The 15,391-nt window shown below is 46.6% G+C and overlaps 2 protein-coding genes across 9 annotated transcripts in view; one reads left to right on the forward strand and one right to left on the reverse strand.

Moving 5' to 3' along the window:
* The first annotated feature begins 1,174 nt into the window (after positions 1-1,174).
* brd7 (bromodomain containing 7) lies at positions 1,175-8,756 on the forward strand. Of its 2 annotated transcripts, none has more exons than XM_053864871.1 (17): positions 1,175-1,298; positions 1,585-1,778; positions 1,862-1,952; positions 2,740-2,800; positions 2,875-3,019; positions 3,811-3,921; positions 4,148-4,308; positions 4,741-4,855; positions 5,084-5,159; positions 6,043-6,150; positions 6,228-6,363; positions 6,942-7,053; positions 7,439-7,498; positions 8,000-8,069; positions 8,189-8,332; positions 8,408-8,539; positions 8,627-8,756. In XM_053864871.1, the coding sequence occupies exons 1-17, from the start codon at positions 1,250-1,252 to the stop codon at positions 8,692-8,694; spliced, it is 1,833 nt and encodes a 610-aa protein (XP_053720846.1). In that variant the 5' UTR covers positions 1,175-1,249; the 3' UTR covers positions 8,695-8,756. The 2 variants fall into 2 exon arrangements, with proteins under 2 accessions (XP_053720846.1, XP_053720847.1); XM_053864872.1 differs by having other exon boundaries at positions 2,743-2,800.
* The window catches only part of adcy7 (adenylate cyclase 7), a 55,830-nt gene continuing 49,187 nt past the window's right edge, over positions 8,749-15,391 (reverse strand). For all 7 annotated transcript variants that reach the window (XM_053864868.1, XM_053864866.1, XM_053864864.1 and 4 more), the window contains 8 exons: positions 14,121-14,308; positions 13,953-14,064; positions 13,729-13,887; positions 11,042-11,188; positions 10,569-10,676; positions 10,377-10,491; positions 9,331-9,455; positions 8,749-9,274 (listed from right to left, as the gene is read on the reverse strand). In XM_053864868.1, coding sequence (XP_053720843.1) covers positions 9,128-9,274; positions 9,331-9,455; positions 10,377-10,491; positions 10,569-10,676; positions 11,042-11,188; positions 13,729-13,887; positions 13,953-14,064; positions 14,121-14,308 — 1,101 coding nt within the window. In that variant the 3' untranslated portion in view covers positions 8,749-9,127. The remainder of the gene's footprint in view (positions 9,275-9,330; positions 9,456-10,376; positions 10,492-10,568; positions 10,677-11,041; positions 11,189-13,728; positions 13,888-13,952; positions 14,065-14,120; positions 14,309-15,391) is intronic.

A 15,391-nucleotide genomic window follows, 5' to 3' on the forward strand; every position in this document is an offset into this window, starting at 1 on the left:
CTTTGAACTTTGTGTTTCATATCAATCTATAATATGATTAATCTGATGCTTAATTCATGTTAAACTATGGAAAAGTACTTTCACGCAGGACATCAGAAAGTGGAGAAGGTTGTGCAAGGTCATGATAGAAGTCAGATCCCAAATGTACATCTGACTCCAGTGTTGGTTCAGAGCTGCCCAAATTGGATTGTTCCAGCGCATAAGGCCGCTCTGTTCTGTGGCGCGCAGACAACACATTCTTCTCCACTGCTGCTTCAGTTTAGCCATGTGCGAGACAGATAAAATGTTCAAAGTCTGCCTCTGCATGCTCGCTTGTGTGTCTGTTGTGTACAGACCAAACGCATCAGTTTCATCAGTCCAGCGAGTGGGCTGTGGTTTCCCATGGTTCTGCTGGGACGCTGCTTTCATGTGGAAACAATCTCAGGGTCCCTTCAGCCCCTCTGTTGTGACAGGGGATAATGCATTTCACAACATCTGCCATTTGTTAGGCCTGTTTGGCGAGACCGATCTGCTTTTAATCGGACGACTTCTGATGCATGCGCGGGGCCGCAGCTGGACGGAGGCAGAGGGATCCCACGGCCTTTCTGGGGCAGCGGTGGATCACCACGGCCTCAGACATCACGACTCACTTCATCTCGGGACTGTGGGCACAAACACGTCCTGACTTTGACAGTGCGTCATGTCACGTCACGTGAAACTGTCTTCCGTGCCGCGAGGATGCTCGGTCCATATGTTCACTCTTGTGTCGATTTCATGATCGATTGATACATTGGGTTTATCTTATTCACTATGATAAATGCGCCCTCATGTGGTCAAACCTGCTATTGCAGGCCTCGCTCCCGGTAATTACACCTTTATTGCGTGTTTTGGCTTTAAACATATTCAACAGACAGCCTGACCATTATTTAGTCGGGTGAATTGTTGTTTTACAATTGTTATTCTTAAGTGGTAACAATATCCTATTCCTGATGGTAATTCGTGTTGTTGTTCCAACAAATTATAAATACATCACAGTAATTACCTCATGTAATAATTACATCGCATGAAATGTAGAACGGTGCAGGATGCATATCAACGCGTGTATTTATCCATTATATTGGTTTTGACGAGTACAATCACGCCTCCTGCTGGTGTCTAATAAACGAGTTACCATGCAATGCACCGCCTGTCCTGAGGGGGCAGTGTTTGCAGCAACTCCTCAGTGCACGTCAATCGCCGCTGAGCCGGTCGCCGATTCAAAATACAAACAATGGGGAAGAAGCACAAAAAGCACAAGTCCGATAAACAGGAGCCTGAAGGTAATTGTTTTGATATTTCGTGCCATAGTCTAAGAGGACGTTTTTAAACATAACGCGTGTTGCTGACGAACAGCATGTCTGTGTTGCTTGTATTTCGTGGATGGAGCGTTTAGCTTAGCATCTCTGCTAGCCGCTTTTTCAAAATGCTTGCGCGAGCCTTGTTCTCAGTATTCTGATACCAACAGAATTATACTGCCTGAAGGGAGTATTCTAGCGGCGGTTCTGTGACGTGTAAGCTCGATGTTGGCGGAATAAGCTTCATAACGATGTATTTCGACGTCCTCAGACTTCGGCGAACGGCCGCTGAAGTTGGTGTTAAAAGTGTCTGGGAACGAAGTGACGACGGGAAGCTCGAGTCGGGACACTTTCTACGACGAACAGTCTCAGGATTATGATAAACCGAAGGACAAGAAGAAGAAAAAGAAGAAGGACAAAGACAAGAGCTTAGGCTCTCCTGACAGCGACAAGGGAAAGAAGAAGGTGATGATGGTGCTTTGTGATGGATCAATGCGATGCACTGGTGTGTGCTGTCAGTTTCATTGTCTTTGGTGTTCTCACTGAAGATGACTAAGAAAAGGAAGACTCAAGACACCGAGGATGAAGACAGAGAGCAGTGCAGAACTCCAATCCGTTCAGAACTGGATAAACTGGAAGGTATCTGTCTTGAATTCGTCAGCATCACGCTCATGCCTTGTTTGCCACCCATGAAAATATGTCCACGGTGAAGCTTGGAAAGCAAGACAGGTGTTACGCACATTGTTAATATAGGAGAGAATACTTTCATTAATCCCACTGCTCCTCCTTTTGGTGTCAGCTGGCTGAAAATTATGCCTATGTCGGAGAAAAACCTGATGCGAAAGAATATTACTTAAGTGAATGTTGAACTTCTCCAGGTAAATTTGGTGTTGACTGCTGATTGTTCACATGTTACCAAGGGGATGTAAAGGAGTGAGGTATAACTTATCTCCTCATGGTGCAATCTCTGGTGAGAATATGAAGTGTGATAATAATAATAATATACCTGTAGGTCCCCCTCGACTGTTACACAGTTTTAGTGGCCATCCAAATAAATGTAGTTAATAGAAATCCAAAGTTAGTAATAACAAAGCAGCGTTGTGTCAGGATTTCCACTACATGGAAATGATCGTGGCGCACCACCGCGGCTTAAATGAGAGCAGCCATGCCTTCAGTATAGTGATCTCTTTTTGAAAAAGAAATCTAATGTGCTCAAATGTATTAAAACTAAGTGGAAACAGCAAAACAAGCCTAAAACTCCATCGGATATGATTATGTGGTTTTCTGCATGTTAACGGAAAATCCTGAAAGAAACAACCCAAGCAAGTTCTGTTTCCTCCATGTACACATATTCATGTTTGAATGTTATTTTAAATACATTTGGTCATTTGACTGTCTTTCATCGTCCCTATGTTTCTTATCTCAGCAGAGAAGGAGCAGACCCCTTTACAAGAGGCTTTAAATCAACTCATCAGGCAACTGCAGAGGTGCTGAGATGGTTTTAAATGCTTATCATGACTGTATATTTTATTGAATGGTAATTTAGGTCTGTTCTGTGTAGGAAAGACCCAAGTGCATTCTTCACGTTTCCAGTGACAGACCTGATTGCTCCAGGTTACTCCTTAGTTATCAAGCGCCCAATGGACTTCAGTGCCATGAAGGACAAAGTGAAGAAAGAGATGTATCGCTCTTTGGACGAGCTTAAGGTAAAAGCTGTTTTCAGCGCCTCATGATAAAATTATCTTGGGATAAATCACTCGTGGATATGAGCCCAAGCGAGGAGATTGGACCTTGTCGTAACATGGCAGATGCCACTTTTCCACTGTTTCACAACAACTGTCTGTTTTATTTATCAGCGCTCGAATAAATGAGTTAAAGATTTGCTTCGGCATGATCAGGTTCTGCAATCTCCAAAATGAAATTAGCCCCCTCAGTAGTGTATCAATTTCAAACTCAACATTTCAGTGATCAGTGCTATCTTAATCCATTAAATGTGAGGAACCATGATTAATGAAATTTAGTATTGACAGTTTTATGAACAATGGATTGAACAAAGCAAAGATCAGTCGAGTACAGCAACTGCTGAATGAAGGAGTGGGCAACTTTTAGATCTGCATGCTTTCTCGTGCTTCAAGCACAAGCTCTGTGGTCAATTGAATTTCCCCTTCTTGTCTGTTCTGGAACTTGCAACTGAGTTTGCAGAGAGTTGGACCTGCCACAGTTCCGGTTTTGACACTGGGTCTGTCAAACCTGCTTCCTGTAAACAGGGCCAAACAAGGTCTCTTGTTTTGTAGGCCTCTCTGGAGTTGTCTGTAGTTATGCCATAGAAATGCATTATATTGTGTTGCCATGAGCGACCTACTGATGCAATCTATTTGTTGACGCTGGAACTATAGTTTGGTGTCCTTGTGATGTTTTTCCATGTCTAGTTCCTCATCATGGAAAACCTTGTTCATGAAGTTATTCTGTGTCACCTGTGCGTTTTGTGTTCTCACAGGCGGATTTCAAGCTCATGTGTGAAAACGCAATGACCTACAACAAACCAGAGACGATTTACCACAAAGCAGCCCGTAATCTCTTGCACTCTGGGATGAAGATTTTGAGTCAGGTAAAAGCACACTTGCTGATAAACAAATGCGGTGACAAATATGTTGCATGCTTCTTTCGTTATGTTGGTTTGTACTTGTTCAGTTTTGGACATTGGCTATCCTTCTTTATTTTTATAAATATCCGTGCGTTTACTTAATCTCAACAAAAGAGGGCAGCAGACCTCTGTTTTCCTCATTGAATTTCAACTTGTCAAAAACCAAGGTGTCTTGATGCTTGTCCGGCAGGAGAGAATGCAGAGCCTGAAGCAGAGTATCCAGTTCATGTCGGGCCTCGACCCCACTGCCAAGCAGCCTCAGGGACTAGGAGGCTCCAGTCATAGCCTGAAAAGAGAGAGAATGGTGACCGCAGACAGCAGCGAGGGCTCGCAGCCACCCGGCACACCCAGGTCCTCGTCACCACACTCGCATTGACTTTTATTATTTGCTACATCCATCACAGCTGCTCACCCAAATGGCTCTGACCTGATGTGTTTGAGTATTGTGTCTTTGAATCCAAATGAGCCAGGAGCAGAGAATGTGTGGAATGCCCTCCGACATGCTCAGTCTTGTCTTGCCCAAGTCAGACTGTAGTCTTTCCTTCATCCCTGCTGTTGCTGTTAGACACGACCCAACAACTACCATCACCTGTTGCCACAGATCCTCTGCTGATGCTCCTTCACTCCCTCAGTATTCAAGCATTTGCTGACCCCTCTTAAAGCCATTATAAAGACATCCTCCTCAACTGACTTGTGCAATTTCAATTTCCGCTCTGAAGTAAAAATATTCTTATTGACGGTCACAAGGTCACATCCGCTGCTTTCTGTTTGCGTCCCATGCAGACAGGACAAAGACTCCAAGGACGAGGCAGCAAAGGCAGAGAGAGAGCTGGAGGAAATCCGCAAGGTCATCGAGGAGTCTGGAGGAAAGCTCTCCAACAGAGTCTTGCATTGTGACGTGAGTGTTTGTCAGGGCAGCAGAAGAGGATGAACCAACACGACAGTTGTGACTGTGCATGGAGGATGTTGAAGATGGATGAACCTAAAACAGACACCTCACTTCCTCTGTTGGAGGAAGGAAATTTCAAGTTCTGGTCATTTGCCTCTCAGAGAGCATGGAGGAGAAATCAGCTTCCATCTTTCAGAAGCGTTTCATGATCCATTTTCTCCCAATTCTCATGTTCAGTTGGAGTTCATGAGGCAGAAGTCTGACGGCTCCACCACCTTGGCTGTTCTCAACCCTGCAGACCCCACGTCTGGAGGTAAACCCCACTGACACTCACCTGTTCCCTGGCCTCAGTTGTGCTGGGGCGCACATGGGATTCTTTTTTTTTTTACCAGCAAACAACCCTTTTGTTTTGTTTTTTTGCTCTTTTCCACTTTTATTTTTAAATTCCAAATCAGTTGAAACCTGAAATTTATTCCTGAAGGAAATGTTTGTGCTGCCACATGTGGGCGGCCATTTTAATTTAGTCTCCCTTTCACTTATTATGCTTCCAGTTTTAGGTTACAGATCAGAACTATTTTGCTGCCGTGATGTGTAGTCATTTTTAGGAAGTACATTATTGTTTAAATTGCAGTTCAATTTAAATCTAGTATATATTTAGGTAAGCTGTAAAACACGTCCAAATCTAGAGACACAGAGCATTAGACACTGAAAGTCCAGACCCCACACTGTCACATGATGCTGTCTGTTTGTGGTTTAGTTCAACATAAACAGGCTACTGTCAACTTGAGGGACTGTGGCTTGACCATGTTGCACTGACCAACTAGATATGGCAGTGAAACGTTGGATTTAATCACAGTAAACGCCAGACAAAGTGAACTGAATGCAGTTTGGAAGAGTACACGAACTAGAGTCTGAGTCAGTTGAGGGTGGTATTTGGTGTCTGCCTGTCCTGTTAGGGAAGATTAGAGGACATAAAACAGAAGCACTGGGCAGATCAGTGGACTGGATTTATTTGCCATCAGAGAGAGGAGGTGTTCATTACCAGTCCGGTAATCTTTATTTCGCTGGCACGTCTAGCTAAACAGAGCCGAACTCGGTCAGGATTAGATCATCACTTGAGCCGGTGAAAGGCAGTGTGTGAACTTGTGACCCTGTAGCGCTCCTTCACTGGGGTTTGAAAGTGTCTTGTGTTCCAGATGTGGGCTACTGTCCAGTGAAGCTGGGGATGATGAATAACCGGCTGCAGAACGGCATCAACGCTCTTCAGGGCTTCAGAGAGGACAAACGCAACCGCGTCACCCCAGGTACGCGACGACGCCTCTTTGTGAGAGAGGATGACGTGGAGCAGCATCATCATGGTGATGATGCTATGTCTCCTCAGTGGCCTACATGAACTACGGGCCCTTCACCTCCTTCGCTCCAACGTATGACTCCAGCTTCTCCAACATCAGCAAGGATGACTCGGACCTCATCTACTCCCTCTACGGAGAGGAGTCCAGTCTGCAGGGCTCAGACAGGTATGTACCAGCTGGAGCTCTTCACGTGCAGGAATTCCTCGGCGGTCATCCTCCAGATGTTCACACAGCTGGATCACATTTCTGGAGACCCTGATGCTCTTCACTCCACACTGAACGTACTCTTGAACAATAGCTCACTTGTGATCACACCGTTGGTTTCCTGAAGAAGCCCTCCTTCCTTCTCACTGACTCAGGGGTTTGTCGTCGTCTGATGATCGCACACACTTCCTGTGTGGATAAACATCCCGGTCAGTGTTCATGCTCCTGTCAGGCTTGAAGTGGAGAGTGGTTCTGCAGCTTGGACCACAAGGTGTTGATTATGCCTGAACTATTAATGGCACTTTCTGTCTGAGACTTGTTAGTGCAGAGAAACCTACAGTTACCATGGCAACCGCTGGATCAGGTGAAACTGAGTGTGAGCGTTCTTAAATCCCATTGAGGTGAACGCTGTGTGGTGTAGGTACAGACCGAGCATGAGTGACGGCTGCCTTCTGAAACCTCTGGAAATGTTTTACATCTTCATATTTTTGCTGTCTGGGATGGTCGGACTCCATGAGCTGACTGTGTTTCATTCACAGCATAGCAGAGTTTCTGGCCAAGTCGGATGAGTACGTGTACAAAATGGCCGACAATCTTTTGGACGCCATGACGAACGGGGAACATCTGAGGAGCCTGAAAGAGGCGGAGCAAGTGAGTGTTGCTTTTGATTTGGATAGTTCTGTTTCATTCATGAAGAGACATGCAAAAGCACTGGGAGGAAGCCCCGGGGCAGAGCCAGGGTATATATATATATGTCTCGAGAGAAGTGATGATTGAATGAATGAATTGGATAGAAGTAGCTGCTGCAACACAGGAGTTAAAAGATGTCATAGGTTTAGTTTTACCATCTGGTCGTGAGTGGAGAGATGTCAGGGCAGTGTGAAGACTGGGCTCCCACATGGACCTCTGAAAGTATGACCCTCATGAGTTGACCCTGATGACTGGTGGCGGAAGTTGGTCATAGTGTTCTGACCCATTAAAAGCACAGCAGACACAAGAGCTCAAGTATTCACCAACATTCTGTTTCAACTTCCAGTCCCCCATCTCTGAGCCAGAGCAAGCTCCAGAGGCCCAGGAGGACAAGGACGACCCGGAGGTGAGGGAATCTTGGAGACGTTTTCATGTGACAATTCTGAAATTTGGCCGCAGGTGACCAATACCATTGGTCATCAGCTGACAAATTCAAGTTTCATGAGTCACACAACAGCATGAGATGTTCGGCGGAGGTCACAGGTTCTACTTTGAAATGTCAAATTCTTCCATTGATCCCAGAGTATATGTGGATCCCTCCTGGAGCAGCTGTGTCAATAAACTCCATGCACATGGAAACAACATTTCCTTCTGAAGCACTCCGAGCTCCTGCCTGATGGAGGCGCCAGTGTTGTGCTGCTCAATGGGGCCTCAGAGGGGCGCTGTGGCCTCAGGGCCCCCTCCGCCTCATGGACACAGTGGCCCCTCTGTTCCATCCGTTTGCTGTTGTTGGCCACGCTCCAGTGGGCTTTTCATCCTGCTGCTCCAGTGTCGGCCTTTTTTCAGCTGATCTGAGTGAAAACCTGGAGCTGCTCAGCTTCCTCACAGCTTCCTTCTTGTCTTGCAGGCAACGGAACCTGAAAAGTCCGATATCGACCAAATGGAGGAGCAACGGACGGCAGAGGAGAATGATGGAGGTGAGGACGAGGCAGTGACGTGTCTCACTCTAGAACCACAGAATGAGAGTATTGTGAGGCAGCCAGCAGGTAACAGGAGAAGGCTGAGCCACGTGTGAGCGACTCTGTGTGTCCGACAGGGGCCATGAACATCCAGCAGAAACTGGACGAGACCACAAAGCTCCTGACTGACCTGCAGGAAGTCCAGCGGGAGCGTCTGAGCGCCAAGCAGCCTCCAAATATGATCTGCCTGTTGGCACCGACCACCAAAGAGATGGACCTCGGTGAGAATCACAGGGCACGGCCCTCCAGATCGCGGTGTTTGAAGTCAATTTTGACAGGATGGACTTTGTTAACAGCTGAGAAGGTGACCAAGAACCTGACCGCACTGACCGGACAAGTGGCGCCATGTGATGTCAGCAGCGTCTACGCCATCAGGAGAGCCATGGGCATCGCAGTCCCAGCAGAGCCGCTCCTGGACCTGACCACAGGTGACTGTCGAAGCCGAACATTTGAAGCCACCATGTTGTGTCAAACAATTTAGAAAACCTGGGTTGACAATATTGTTCTGCCCCCAGTGCAGGACACCACCGACCACATGGACACGTCCTCACTCTGCCCAGACCTTCCACTAGCTGTCATGTGACCCGACTCGATCTTTAGTGTTTTTTTTTTTTTACATTTCAACCAATAAAAATCAATCTTGTACTTCCTGTTGAGAACATTTATTGTTTACTGACTGTTGGTTCACAAGTGGATGTTTCCATGGTAACAGGAGGCGGAGGTGAGAGCGTTCAGAGGCACAGAGAGCCAAATGATCCGACCAGAGCTGGGTTTTAAAACTGCTTGTGTCCGACCTCACACTAGTATCTTACACTGAAGCATCTAAATTCAGAGGGAAATGTACAAACGTGAGCACTAAGGAGAAGCGATTGTACTGACCAACACAAACTCACTGCCACATGCCTTCAGGCTGTGACGTCCAGCACAGAACCAGACTCTGTCCCCGGACTGGTGTCAGTCAGCAGCGTCGCAGGAGGTCCGCTGTGTCACAGTGCCGTCTGCCATGACCGGCCACTTCAGCTCAGACCCATCCCCTGCTGCTTGCTCATGTCCGTGCACACGAAGAAGGTCTTGAGTTCTCCTTTGCCTTTCACGTTGATGAAGCCGCGACACTCGCACGAGTAGCCCACGTTCTTCAGGACGTCCGACGTCTCCTTGGTCACCTGGAAGACAGTCTGTGTCAGTCACTGACTGGTTTTGCTTTGGAGGCGGTCAGTACCTGGATCTTGCCGAGCTCCCCTGTGCTCTCCATCCTGCTGGCCACGTTGACCGTGTTCCCCCAGATGTCATACTGTGGCTTCCTGGCTCCGATGACTCCGGCGATGACTGGGCCGTGATTGATTCCTGCACAGACGCGACAGACTCAGGCGGTCGTCCTCCAAACAGTCAGGGAAAGAAGAGGCGGCATTTGAAATATTCGATCAGACTGGAAATATTTCACAAAACAACATTCATGCAGCCTCGTCAAGGACATGAACCAGCAGATTGATTTTTGTCCTCTTGCAATTTCCCTTTAATTCTACTCTGACAAGTGAGTCTGAGGCACTTTAGACCTGGAACTTCTGATTGGATGTGAAGTCTGGCACAGAGTCACAGTTTACAGTTGGGGCTGATATGAACCCCGGTTTTGGTGTCAGGCTTCAGTGTTGGCGTCTCGTGGCTTCTCTTATCAGGAGCGGCATGTAAATGTTTTCCTTCCAGATTCCTGTTGCTTGGATGGTGTTCCTGGGAGTCACTTCATCCCAGAGTTTGCTAAAGCGGAGCGACACATCAAGTGAACCAGCTTTAAAAGCTCCCCACTGAGGTGGTGCACACCCCCACCAGCTGGTCTGAGGAGCCAAATGAATGAATCGCAAAAATGACTCTCATGCCGTTGCTCAGATTCTCAACCAGGTTTAACTACTTCCTTTGAGTGAAATACAGCAGCACTTATAACACTGAAGTCTGCGCTTGAATTCACAAGATTCTCACCTGATACTATCATCAATACTACTGGCAGCACAAAGTAGTGACAGCTTTAGAGGACACCAGACTGAATAGCTTGGTAATACCATGTAGTACTTCTTACTGTGACTCGATGAAGTGAGTCGTTTCAGTGAGTAAATTCGACTGGTTTAAATGCTTCAAAAGATGGTCCAAACCTCCCAGAATGCAACAGTGGGTAGCTACAGCTCCTGTCAGAGCGGGAACCGTCAATCATGCAGCGGGTATCCAGGGAAACATGAAAGTGTTTCGGCGGAGGTGCCGGGGAGCCAGGCCACTCACCCACTCGGAGCCTGAAGCTGTTGAAGGAATGCCTGTTGATGCCGTCCAGCTTGCCTATCAGAGCGATGGCAAACTCCACCATGTTGCCAATCTGAGCCTGCTGACGCTCCAGGTCCTGAAACCATGAGAGATCACGTCACCTCCTGTGGGTTCGTGGATCACAGGCGATCACAGGTCAGCCAGCTACCAGACCTGGTTGTTCTCCTGGCCCAGAGTGCCGCTGAGGCCGGCAGCTGCCATGTAGGTGCTGCCGATGGTCTTGATCTTCTCCACGCCGCTGAACTTGGGCTTGGACAGCAGCTGGTGAGCAACACAGCCAAGATGAGAGGTTGCTGAACTACTACCTTGATGAAATTTGAAGAATATGCGAGTGACACGTCTCAGACGGGCTCATGCCGAGAGGGAAGGAGCAGAACAGAACCCATGTTGTCTCTCCAAGCGTAGAAGAATGTCAGTTAAGTGTTCCCTGAAGGCCCTGAAAGATTTATCTCAGAAAAGTCCCTGATTTTTGACCCGACGACAAGCTAACATCAGCTATTTTAACTGGCTCTTTACTGAGGCCGAACAAAGAGCAAAATGATGAAGCAGCCATGAACATTGTGGTCTGTGGTCACTGTAAACTCCCCAGGCATCACAGACACGAGCATCCAGGAGTCGGCGCTGACCTCATCAAAGTCGGCGATGATCTCGTTGAGGAGCCTCAGGCACTCCAGCCCCTCCTTGTTGATGTCGCACTCCGTGTAGAACTCTTTGAAATCAGGCACGGAGGCAAACATCACGCACACGCAGTCATAGGATTTGTAGTAGAGATCCTGTGGTGGAGGAAATCACATTAAGGCAGTTTTATTACATCTCCAAAAAAATGATGGAACTGATCCAAAATTCTCTCTCCTGTCTAGAAGAACTATCCGCTGGTTCCGGTTTCAGAATACTGTCCTCTACCTTCAGCTCTGAATAACCAACAGAAATTGTCATGGATGAGAAGAGTCCGTCCACCTTTCCCATCAGCAGTCACCAGTCAGCCGCCTGCTCTCATGTTTCCAGGGATCTCTCTCTCTGACAGTCTCCTGTCCCTAACTCTCTACTCTCCTCCATCTGCTGCTCTCATGCTTCTACCTTTCTTTCTTCCTCTCCAGTTTCTCCTCATCCTTGCGCTTCCCCCAGATCACTAAATCATCCGCTAACATCACAGTCCACAGAGACGCCTCCCTACCCGCGTCTGTTGGACTGTCCACAAGAACAGCAGAGAGAGGGAGCTGAAGTGGCCCTCCTCTCACCTTGAAACCTCCCACAGCACACCTCACCACGGTCAGTCAGTGAGAGGCAGGGGAAGGGGAAGGGTCATGGTTTGGAGACTTTTACGCAGCAGAGAGAATGTAAATGTTTATGAGAACCTTCTACAACATGCGGCTGCCCGCCTCCATCAGCCAGCCATCTCTAGGCAAAACAGAAAAACGTGTCCAGATAAGAACCAAATAGAATAAGGATTCCTCTGGAAGACCCAAATCACGGCGGAGCAGGGAAACGTGTTGTGTGACATGCTACTAGGAAAACATTGTAGCATGGTAAAGGCACAAGAAAACAACCTTCAAATGTTGGGCAATGAAGAACATATTATTTTAGATTATTATTATTATTACGTTCTCCTGCAGTGAGTGCACATCCTCCCCCTCAGTCACAGTCCTGACCCCCACCGTTCATCCTCCAGGCAAACATCGGAGCAGTACACATGGCAGAGCCTGACCTGTTTGTCTGCTAACACGACTGTAATAAAGATGATGAGTGTGGACGCCATTGTGTCTGAGCTAAACAACAACCTTCTCATTCCAACATCCACAAGAGTCAGAGCACAAACCACAACATCAGTCAGCTGAAGCCTCGGAAAGTCTACAACACCCTGGCAGGAGGCTAAAGATCCAGATATGTCTGGTGCTGTTGTTTACCACAAGAAACCCAGTGTGAGGTCAGAATACCAAGACACAACCTTCGTCAAACCAGACAAAAAAAAGGAAGCAGTGACGTGACACTTTCATGAGGCCGTGAACCTCTTCTTCTTTTACCTGCCATCTCCATCTCCAACATTCTCCATGCAACACTGTCACCATCTGGACCTGACCTTCCTCACTTCAACCACATGTTCCAGACTAAAATACTCTCAGGGCACTACTGATGCAGGACGCTAAACGGTTCTTCCTCACGCATGTCCATTCCTGTACCATTCATGTGTCCATGAGCATCTGAGGTTCTGCAGCCCTGCTCTCTTCTGAGCTCACTCTGATGCATGTTTCTGTCTTAAGAGTTTGCGTGTGAAGAAGCTAGTAAACTGTCATGTGAACACATGGTGTCTTTGTGTGCCTTATTCTGAAGTCATCGGTGACATCAAACCTCAGTGAGCCTCAGAACACCGTGGGGTGATCCTCACAAGACCACATGACTGTCACTGTGTTGCTGCTGTCCAAGAGTCATGGGTCCTTCCGTAGCTTCAGCCTCATGTAGTCTACGGACATTATACTGTATGGACTCACCATCACCACGGAGAGTGCACACAGACAGAACAGCTCAAAACAGAGGGGATCTTAGATAGACCCGGCTACACTGGAAATATTAAAAGTCAAATCTGTGGCAGTGGTGTCATGTTTGTTCAGGTTCAATATGTTCTGGAAGAAAAAGACGGTTGTTATGATTTTATTAATTACTTGTATCAGTACCTGCAAGTACCCAAATGCCAATACTCGTACTTGGCCAGCAAAAAAGTGGTATCGATTCAGGATGTCCCTAGTTGTACTGCAGTTCAGTTGTAGCATCTTGCTGCTGTTAGCAACTGCCAGTCATGTGACATCCCCTTCCCTGCACCGACTTTTGTTCCATGAAGAGCAACGAATGTGTGGGTTGGGGTTCAGGGCTGCGCAAGAGGCAGAGACAAACCCACTGTGACGTCACATTGCGCTTCACACTCGTAACCTCACGTTTGCAGAGATTCAGACCAGGGACAGCTTTATACAGTAGGAACTTCAAAACTGAGCATCATCATGATGAGGGACCCCCTGCACCATGGAGAGCAGGACGTCAACGTTTGAGACATAACAGCGAGTCAGGAAAGCTGGATTTGGACATTAGTTCATCTTTAATATCTTCCTCGTCCATGCTGCTAAAACAAATAAATTCCAATGTTTCCTAGACATATTTACACTGGAGTGGCCCACGAAAAGCCTCGATCAGTTGTTGAACTCACGCTGAAAAACTCAGTCTCCACACAAGCCTGAACTACATGCTATCATCCCTTAGAATCTCTCTTCTCTTGAGGATTATGAAGAGCAGTCTCCATTCTCCTCTTCATTGTCTCACACCTCACCTCATTTTTCTTATTCTCCCCCACAAACAGCGCAGCGACATGAGCCGGCAGCACGTTCTCCAGCAGCAGGCGGTTCAGGTTCTCCCTGGTCTCGATCTCGTCCTGCTCGGTGTGGTTCTTGTACTTCAGCAGGAAGTCCTGGCGGAAGCACGACTCATTCTGTCACAGAGAGGAGCACGGATGAGTACCCTGGAGTGGACGCAGAACCAACAAAGAAGGAGGACCTGTTTGGAGATGATGAGCATGGTGACCAAGAACAAGGTGATGTAGATGCAGCTCATCACTTGTGGATGCTTCACCAGGCCAATGTGTTCGAGGATGAGCTCACCGTTGGCACTGTGGAGCACAGCAGTTTTTCAGATGCGACCTCTGCTGATAGGTGCTCAGCTTACCTGCTGTTGTTTGTCATCTGGCAATAGAGGACGCTTTCATAGGCAACAAATAGCGCCTTGTTGCAGATGAGGATGATGATGTAATACGCTATGGAGGCCACCGTGAGGAAGAGCACCTTCAGCTCGAAGCTCAGGCGCAGAAAGACTCCGCAGGCGACCAGCGATAAGATGCAGCAGTACACCGAGTACTGGAATAGAGAAACACACTTTGTCTGTCTCGGGTGTGTCAGCAACACAGGGCTGGCAACAAAGTTCCATTCAGGGGCCACATCATGGATTTTAGCCAATATCAGGGCCCACCAATTCTAACAACAGAAAAACAGAAGTGAAAAAAGTAAACTTGAGTTACTTAAATGTACTACAATAACACCACAACATTATATACTTAAAATATGTTATTTCACTCCTTATTTTACTCTATACACGTTTTATTTCAGGTTTCTAAGTATAAATGATAAATGTCTTCGTCATATAACTATGGATAAAACAAATAAATTTAAGGCAGTTTATTGCAGTATTATTTCTTTTAGTATTTGGAGGCACAAGGAATACTGCTAAAATGAGCATTATTAATGAAAATAATTCATTTAAAAAAGAAAATGATGGGCTAAAAATAACATCTACTGGCCAGGTGATGCGTTGTGTTGCAAAGCAACTGAAACATTACAAACTCATTTTATAGGCTTAGATATCAAGGTCATTCTGCAGTGCTGTTATTGTTGCTGCTGCATCCAAGTGGACAATGTTGGTTCAGTATTGGGAGATAGCGTTTATCCTCAAGCTACACGAAACAAAACAATGGGATGAACAATCACACACAGCATGTCATTCCCAGGTTCAATAAGAGAGCTGTGTATTGGCAGGTATCTTGCATTATGATGCGTACAGTATGGCGATACACATAGTATACGATACACACGGTACACACAGTTTGATGTGCATGAAAACAAGTTTATTGTTAGGACGTCAGTCCAGTTAGAATTCACACTCCAATACAGGAATAACTCCTGTGAACAATAGGTAAATGTTAATATGAAACATGTCACAAATGTCGCAGCATATTCTAGTATCTGTGTAATAAATATTGATATAGAAGACTTAAAAAGAGTCAAGACAATATCACATAGTGAAGTGTTGCGATATTTCAGTAAAAAATTTAAAACAATATCGCGCAAGCAAGTATTGCCATTCTTGAGTGTATCGATATTTTCTTGCACCTCTATTCATGAGACGCCACCCTGATGAAGAAGTCTAGCTCAGAAGTAAGAAAA

Source organism: Synchiropus splendidus, chromosome 5 (assembly GCF_027744825.2).
Source record: "Synchiropus splendidus isolate RoL2022-P1 chromosome 5, RoL_Sspl_1.0, whole genome shotgun sequence".
NCBI classification, from domain to species: Eukaryota; Metazoa; Chordata; class Actinopteri; order Syngnathiformes; family Callionymidae; genus Synchiropus; species Synchiropus splendidus.

Coding starts and splice junctions, on each gene's coding strand:
- brd7 (XM_053864871.1), top strand. CDS start 1,250: ATGGGGAAGAAGCACAAAAAGCACAAGTCCGATAAACAGGAGCCTGAA. Junction 4,309..4,740: donor CAGCCACCCGGCACACCCAG/GTCCTCGTCACC, acceptor CGTCCCATGCAG/ACAGGACAAAGACTCCAAGG. Junction 7,054..7,438: donor GCCTGAAAGAGGCGGAGCAA/GTGAGTGTTGCT, acceptor TTCAACTTCCAG/TCCCCCATCTCTGAGCCAGA.